The 9,392-nt window shown below is 35.6% G+C and overlaps 1 protein-coding gene across 1 annotated transcript in view; it reads right to left on the reverse strand.

Annotated features, from left to right (window-relative positions):
* Positions 1 to 8,620: 8,620 nt before the first annotated feature.
* The window catches only part of LOC119665961, a 1,892-nt gene continuing 1,120 nt past the window's right edge, over positions 8,621 to 9,392 (reverse strand). The window contains exon 3 of the mRNA XM_038075221.1: positions 8,621 to 8,629. Within this exon, the coding sequence (XP_037931149.1) occupies positions 8,621 to 8,629 (9 nt within the window). The remainder of the gene's footprint in view (positions 8,630 to 9,392) is intronic.

Here is a 9,392-nt window from a genome sequence, read left to right on the forward strand (position 1 = left end):
ACGCAAGATCAAGTAAAATTACAATTGCAAGTACAAGACATAGAACCACAACGAGATCCACAGTTGCGCGTAGAACAACCGATTATACTCTCGACTAAATTAGTGGCAACCTCATCACTTCCCGTACCTCAAGGACAAACACTAGCAGAGACTTCGCTAATACTACGTTCGCAGAAACAAGATACTCCAGCGCAACAAGTACAAGAATATGATATGAGTATGGAAATCATTACCAGACAAGTTAAGGTGGTTGACGAAACACCAAGTACTAGCCAATCATCGCATCAACTATCAGAAACTCGTACAGAAAAGGTTTTGGAAAAACGCATCAGCCCACCAGAACAGCTATCACAGCCACATCCAAGAAAACTTGATTGTATGCACCAGAATGACAAAGTAAACAGCGCTCCGAATCAAATTAGAGAATGGTGTCTTGGAATTCAGAATTCTGGTAGCATAGCCATGAATGTAGTCCAAGACAAGTTCTTTAAAATCTTCAAAAATCCAAGGAAACGAACAAGGAATCATTCGACGAGGTAATCAGAGTTCGTCTACTCTATGGAAAAATCGGAGAAGTGTAACATAAAATTTATAGCTCTTAAATTTTACAACACAAAATATAATAAAACACTAACAAAATTGATATTGGAGATGGTATTAAAACCCACCTCCAAATTTAATACAAAATAAAAACATCAGACAATAATAAAAACTTGTAAACAACACACCGTTGTAGTTACAAGAACAAAACTACAGTATGCTTCGCACCTCGCGGATATAAAAGGCGAAGCAAAAGCACAGGAAAGACATTCAGCGAGGTATCGAGCTAAAGAGAAGTCGCTTCAAAACATATGTGCTGAAACATCAAGAATCGAAATTTACATCTCGATTCCCATTTTTTTTTATATAATAGGAATACACATTTCTATTACAATAACTTTTAATAACGAAATTAACATTTCGTTAGTAGTAAGAGAAATATACATTTCTGTTACTTATTTGTTCATAACGAAATCAAATTTTCGTTAATAGAATAATCGGTAAGGTGGTATTTACACATGAATATTATCACCCATACCAAATCCGCGGCTAAAGAAATCAACATTTCACTAGTAGCCCCGTAGAATAGAAATATACATTTCTATTATTTACTTGTTTATAAGACAACGTTTAGCTAGTATAGAAATATACATTTCTATTATTTACTTGTTTATAAGACAACATTTCGCAGTAGCCCCGTAGAATAGAAATATACATTTCTATTATTTATTTGTTTATAAGACAAGATTTCGCAGTAGCCCCGTAGAATAGAAATATACATTTTTATTATTTACTTGTTTAAGACAACGTTTCGCTAGTATAGAAATATACATTTCTATTATTTATTTGTTTATAAGACAAGATTTCGCAGTAGCCCCGTAGAATAGAAATATACATTTCTATTATTTACTTGTTTACATTTCTATTATTTACTTGTTTATAAAGTAACATTTCGCTAGCAGTCCCGTAGAATAGAAATATACATTTCTATTACTTATTGATAACGAAATCAACATTTCGTTAATAGCAACAGAAATAGAGGAACCTAGATTCGAGTAATAAAACCTCTACCTACGTCGTACGTCCTACCATAGCCAACTTTTCACTGCTCTTATCAAATAAATTTATTGTAGGACTGGACCTGGAATCCGGCGAGCAACACCTCGGCCAGAAAGGTTCGTTACAATTGGCGCCCGAGCAGGGACAGTGGAAACAGATACCAGTTAACATCGTCATTTTCTTTTACCATGGGACAGTATTCTTATCTCCAGACAGTTGAACAAGTTGAGAAATGGTGTGTTAAATTTAATGGTAGTAAGAACCCGTTGGGCTTTAACGAAAACATTGAAGAACTTGCAGACATCTATGGCATCGTCATATGTAAATCTAGTTTCCAAGATAATGCCTATACTGCTCGAAGATAAAGCACTAATGTGGTATCGCTACAAGAATAAGCATTGGCAGCTATGGACAAGTTTTAAGGCCGATTTCCTAAATTTCTTTTTGCCACCTAGATATTATGAAAAATTAGCAGATGAAATAGGATCTCGACGTCAAAGGCCACCAGAAAGCTTTAAGGGTTATTTAATTACCATTAAAGATCTGATGCGACATGCTGGCATGGATCAAAATTCGCAACTAGAACGAATATATCACAACATGGTCACTAACTGCCAAAAGTATATCAAACGTCAAGATTTCGAGACTTTAGAAGAACTAATTTTACTAACCGATGTATTCGAAGCACTTGGCACAGAGCAGGTTAAAACATGTCGAAGCGATGGTCAAGAAGAAGCGCTCATCAGGCTCACAGTAGTCGAGTATTCACAAGTGTTCCCTTACAGAAACCCATTATATGATCCCCGCAGTCTAAATATCGAGTCACATTCCAAATCAAGCACATCAATGCAAAGCACACAAGGTCAGATTTATCCAGAGCAACATCCTCAATATTCTCAATCAAAAGAAAGGATTCATGCCCAAGCACATGAAGTACAATATCAGCAAGATCTGCAATGCAAAGAAAGTCTGCAAGTTGTTAATCGGATTTACAATACGCAAGATCAAGTAAAATTACAATTGCAAGTACAAGACATAGAACCACAACGAGATCCACAGTTGCGCGTAGAACAACCGATTATACTCTCGACTAAATTAGTGGCAACCTCATCACTTCCCGTACCTCAAGGACAAACACTAGCAGAGACTTCGCTAATACTACGTTCGCAGAAACAAGATACTCCAGCGGAACAAGGACAAGAATATGATATGAGTATGGAAACCATTACCAGACAAGTTAAGGTGGTTGACGAAACACCAACTATCAGAAACTCGTACAGAAAAGGTTTTGGAAAAACGCATCAGCCCACCAGAACAGCTATCACAGCCACATCCAAGAAAACTTGATTGTATGCACCAGAATGACAAAGTAAACAGCGCTCCGAATCAAATTAGAGAATGGTGTCTTGGAATTCAGAATTCTGGTAGCATAGCCATGAATGTAGTCCAAGACAAGTTCTTTAAAATCTTCAAAAATCCAAGGAAACGAACAAGGAATCATTCGACGAGGTAATCAGAGTTCGTCAACTCTATGGAAAAATCGGGGAAGTGTAACATAAAATTTATAGCTCTTAAATTGTACAACACAAAATATAATAAAACACTAACAAAATTGATATTGGAGATGGTATTAAAACCCACCTCCAAATTTAATACAAAATAAAAACATCAGAACAATAATAAAAACTTGTAAACAACACACCGTTGTAGTTACAAGAACAAAACTACAGTATGCTTCGCACCTCGCGGATATAAAAGGCGAAGCAAAAGCACAAGAAAGACATTCAGCGAGGTATCGAGCTAAAGAGAAGTCGCTTCAAAACATATGTGCTGAAACATCAAGAATCGAAATTTACATCTCGATTCCCATTTTTTTTTATATAACAGAAATACACATTTCTATTACAATAACTTTTAATAACGAAATTAACATTTCGTTAGTAGTAAGAGAAATATACATTTCTGTTACTTATTTGTTCATAACGAAATCAAATTTTCGTTAATAGAATAATCGGTAAGGTGGTATTTACACATGAATATTATCACCCATACCAATTCCGCGGCTAAAGAAATCAACATTTCACTAGTAGCCCTGTAGAATAGAAATATACATTTATATTATTTACTTGTTTATAAGACAACGTTTCGCTAGTATAGAAATATACATTTCTATTATTTACTTGTTTATAAGACAACATTTCGCAGTAGCCCCGTAGAATAGAAATATACATTTCTATTATTTACTTGTTTATAAGACAACGTTTAGCTAGTATAGATATATACATTTCTATTATTTACTTGTTTATAAGACAACATTTCGCAGTAGCCCCGTAGAATAGAAATATACTTTTCTATTATTTACTTGTTTACATTTCTATTATTTACTTGTTTATAAAGTAACATTTCGCTAGCAGTCCCGTAGAGTAGAAATATACATTTCTATTACTTATTTATAACGAAATCAACATTTCGTTAATAGCAACAGAAATAGAGGAACCTAGATTCGAGTAATAAAACCTCTACCTACGTCGTACGTCCTACCATAGCCAACTTTCCACTGCTCTTATCAAATAAATTTATTGTAGGACTGGGCCTGGAATCCGGCGAGCAACACCTCGGCCAGAAAGGTTCGTTACAATTGGCGCCCGAGCAGGGACAGTGGAAACAGATACCAGTTAACATCGTCATTTTCTTTTACCATGGGACAGTATTCTTATCTCCAGACAGTTGAACAAGTCGAGAAATGGTGTGTTAAATTTAATGGTAGTAAGAACCCGTTGGGCTTTATCGAAAACATTGAAGAACTTGCAGACATGTATGGCATCGTCATAAATCTAGTTTCCAAGATAATGCCTATACTGCTCGAAGATAAAGCACTAATGTGGTATCGCTGCAACAATAAGCATTGGCAGCTATGGACAAGTTTTAAGGCCGATTTCCTAAATTTCTTTTTGCCACCTAGATATTATGAAAAATTAGCAGATGAAATAGGATCTCGACGTCAAAGGCCACCAGAAAGCTTTAAGGGTTATTTAATTATCATTAAAGATCTGATGCGACATGCTGGCATGGATCAAAATTCGCAACTAGAACGAATATATCACAACATGGTCACTAACTGCCAAAAGTATATCAAACGTCAAGATTTCGAGACTTTAGAAGAACTAATTTTACTAACCGATGTATTCGAAGCACTTGGCACAGAGCAGGTTAAAACATGTCGAAGCGATGGTCAAGAAGAAGCGCTCATCAGGCTCACAGTAGTCGAGTATTCACAAGTGATCCCGTTACAGAAACCCATTAAATGATCCCCGCAGTCTAAATATCGAGTCACATTCCAAATCAAGCACATCAATGCAAAGCACACAAGGTCAGATTTATCCAGAGCAACATCCTCAATATTCTCAATCAAAAGAAAGGATTCATGCCCAAGCACATGAAGTACAATATCAGCAAGATCTGCAACGCAAAGAAAGTCTGCAAGTTGTTAATCGGATTTACAATACGCAAGATCAAGTAAAATTACAATTGCAAGTACAAGACATAGAACCACAACGAGATCCACAGTTGCGCGTAGAACAACCGATTATACTCTCGACTAAATTAGTGGCAACCTCATCACTTCCCGTACCTCAAGGACAAGCACTAGCAGAGACTTCGCTAATACTACGTTCGCAGAAACAAGATACTCCAGCGCAACAAGGACAAGAATATGATATGAGTATGGAAACCATTACCAGACAAGTTAAGGTGGTTGACGAAACACCAAGTACTAGCCAATCATCGCATCAACTATCAGAAACTCGTACAGAAAAGGTTTTGGAAAAACGCATCAGCCCACCAGAACAGCTATCACAGCCACATCCAAGAAAACTTGATTGTATGCACCAGAATGACAAAGTAAACAGCGCTCCGAATCAAATTAGAGAATGGTGTCTTGGAATTCAGAATTCTGGTAGCATAGCCATGAATGTAGTCCAAGACAAGTTCTTTAAAATCTTCAAAAATCCAAGGAAACGAACAAGGAATCATTCGACGAGGTAATCAGAGTTCGTCAACTCTATGAAAAAATCGGGGAAGTGTAACATAAAATTTATGGCTCTTAAATTTTACAAGACAAAATATAATAAAACACTAACAAAATTGATATTGGAGATGGTATTAAAACCCACCTCCAAATTTAATACAAAATAAAATCAGAACAATAATAAAAACTTGTAAACAACACACCGTTGTAGTTACAAGAACAAAACTACAGTATGCTTCGCACCTCGCGGATATAAAAGGCGAAGCAAAAGCACAAGAGAGACATTCAGCGAGGTATCGAGCTAAAGAGAAGTCGCTTCAAAACATATGTGCTGAAACATCAAGAATCGAAATTTACATCTCGATTCCCATTTTTTTTTATATAATAGAAATACACATTTCTATTACAATAACTTTTAATAACGAAATTAACATTTCGTTAGTAGTAAGAGAAATATACATTTCTGTTACTTATTTGTTCATAACGAAATCAAATTTTCGTTAATAGAATAATCGGTAAGGTGGTATTTACACATGAATATTATCACCCATACCAAATCCGCGGCTAAAGAAATCAACATTTCACTAGTAGCCCCGTAGAATAGAAATATACATTTATATTATTTACTTGTTTATAAGACAACGTTTAGCTAGTATAGAAATATACATTTCTATTATTTACTTGTTTATAAGACAACATTTCGCAGTAGCCCCGTAGAATAGAAATATACTTTTCTATTATTTACTTGTTTACATTTCTATTATTTACTTGTTTATAAAGTAACATTTCGCTAGCAGTCCCATAGAATAGAAATATACATTTCTATTACTTATTGATAACGAAATCAACATTTCGTTAATAGCAACAGAAATAGAGGAACCTAGATTCGAGTAATAAAACCTCTACCTACGTCGTACGTCCTACCATAGCCAACTTTTCACTGCTCTTATCAAATAAATTTATTGTAGGACTGGACCTGGAATCCGGCGAGCAACACCTCGCCCAGAAAGGTTCGTTACAATTGGCGCCCGAGCAGGGACAGTGGAAACAGATACCAGTTAACATCGTCATTTTCTTTTACCATGGGACAGTATTCTTATCTCCAGACAGTTGAACAAGTCGAGAAATGGTGTGTTAAATTTAATGGTAGTAAGAACCCGTTGGGCTTTAACGAAAACATTGAAGAACTTGCAGACATCTATGGCATCGTCATAAATCTAGTTTCCAAGATAATGCCTATACTGCTCGAAGATAAAGCACTAATGTGGTATCGCTACAACAATAAGCATTGGCAGCTATGGACAAGTTTTAAGGCCGATTTCCTAAATTTCTTTTTGCCACCTAGATATTATGAAAAATTAGCAGATGAAATAGGATCTCGACGTCAAAGGCCACCAGAAAGCTTTAAGGGTTATTTAATTATCATTAAAGATCTGATGCGACATGCTGGCATGGATCAAAATTCGCAACTAGAACGAATATATCACAACATGGTCACTAACTGCCAAAAGTATATCAAACGTCAAGATTTCGAGACTTTAGAAGAACTAATTTTACTAACCGATGTATTCGAAGCACTTGGCACAGAGCAGGTTAAAACATGTCGAAGCGATGGTCAAGAAGAAGCGCTCATCAGGCTCACAGTAGTCGAGTATTCACAAGTGATCCCGTTACAGAAACCCATTAAATGATCCCCGCAGTCTAAATATCGAGTCACATTCCAAATCAAGCACATCAATGCAAAGCACACAAGGTCAGATTTATCCAGAGCAACATCCTCAATATTCTCAATCAAAAGAAAGGATTCATGCCCAAGCACATGAAGTACAATATCAGCAAGATCTGCAACGCAAAGAAAGTCTGCAAGTTGTTAATCGGATTTACAATACGCAAGATCAAGTAAAATTACAATTGCAAGTACAAGACATAGAACCACAACGAGATCCACAGTTGCGCGTAGAACAACCGATTATACTCTCGACTAAATTAGTGGCAACCTCATCACTTCCCGTACCTCAAGGACAAGCACTAGCAGAGACTTCGCTAATACTACGTTCGCAGAAACAAGATACTCCAGCGCAACAAGGACAAGAATATGATATGAGTATGGAAACCATTACCAGACAAGTTAAGGTGGTTGACGAAACACCAAGTACTAGCCAATCATCGCATCAACTATCAGAAACTCGTACAGAAAAGGTTTTGGAAAAACGCATCAGCCCACCAGAACAGCTATCACAGCCACATCCAAGAAAACTTGATTGTATGCACCAGAATGACAAAGTAAACAGCGCTCCGAATCAAATTAGAGAATGGTGTCTTGGAATTCAGAATTCTGGTAGCATAGCCATGAATGTAGTCCAAGACAAGTTCTTTAAAATCTTCAAAAATCCAAGGAAACGAACAAGGAATCATTCGACGAGGTAATCAGAGTTCGTCAACTCTATGGAAAAATCGGGGAAGTGTAACATAAAATTTATGGCTCTTAAATTTTACAAGACAAAATATAATAAAACACTAACAAAATTGATATTGGAGATGGTATTAAAACCCACCTCCAAATTTAATACAAAATAAAATCAGAACAATAATAAAAACTTGTAAACAACACACCGTTGTAGTTACAAGAACAAAACTACAGTATGCTTCGCACCTCGCGGATATAAAAGGCGAAGCAAAAGCACAAGAGAGACATTCAGCGAGGTATCGAGCTAAAGAGAAGTCGCTTCAAAACATATGTGCTGAAACATCAAGAATCGAAATTTACATCTCGATTCCCATTTTTTTTTATATAATAGAAATACACATTTCTATTACAATAACTTTTAATAACGAAATTAACATTTCGTTAGTAGTAAGAGAAATATACATTTCTGTTACTTATTTGTTCATAACGAAATCAAATTTTCGTTAATAGAATAATCGGTAAGGTGGTATTTACACATGAATATTATCACCCATACCAAATCCGCGGCTAAAGAAATCAACATTTCACTAGTAGCCCTGTAGAATAGAAATATACATTTATATTATTTACTTGTTTATAAGACAACATTTCGCAGTAACCCCGTAGAATAGAAATATACATTTCTATTATTTACTTGTTTATAAATACAAAGGAGATTTCACTAGTAGCCCCGTAGAATAGAAATATACATTTATATTATTTACTTGTTTATAAGACAACGTTTCGCTAGTATAGAAATATACATTTCTATTATTTACTTGTTTATAAGACAACATTTCGCAGTAGCCCCGTAGAATAGAAATATACATTTCTATTATTTACTTGTTTATAAGACAACGTTTAGCTAGTATAGAAATATACATTTCTATTATTTACTTGTTTATAAGACAACATTTCGCAGTAGCCCCGTAGAATAGAAATATACTTTTCTATTATTTACTTGTTTACATTTCTATTATTTACTTGTTTATAAAGTAACATTTCGCTAGCAGTCCCATAGAATAGAAATATACATTTCTATTACTTATTGATAACGAAATCAACATTTCGTTAATAGCAACAGAAATAGAGGAACCTAGATTCGAGTAATAAAACCTCTACCTACGTCGTACGTCCTACCATAGCCAACTTTTCACTGCTCTTATCAAATAAATTTATTGTAGGACTGGACCTGGAATCCGGCGAGCAACACCTCAGCCAGAAAGGTTCGTTACAATTGGCGCCCGAGCAGGGACAGTGGAAACAGATACCAGTTAACATCGTCATTTTCTTTTACCATGGGACAGTATTCTTATCTCC

Source organism: Teleopsis dalmanni, chromosome 1 (genome assembly GCF_002237135.1).
Source record: "Teleopsis dalmanni isolate 2A chromosome 1, ASM223713v2, whole genome shotgun sequence".
NCBI classification, from domain to species: domain Eukaryota; kingdom Metazoa; phylum Arthropoda; class Insecta; order Diptera; family Diopsidae; genus Teleopsis; species Teleopsis dalmanni.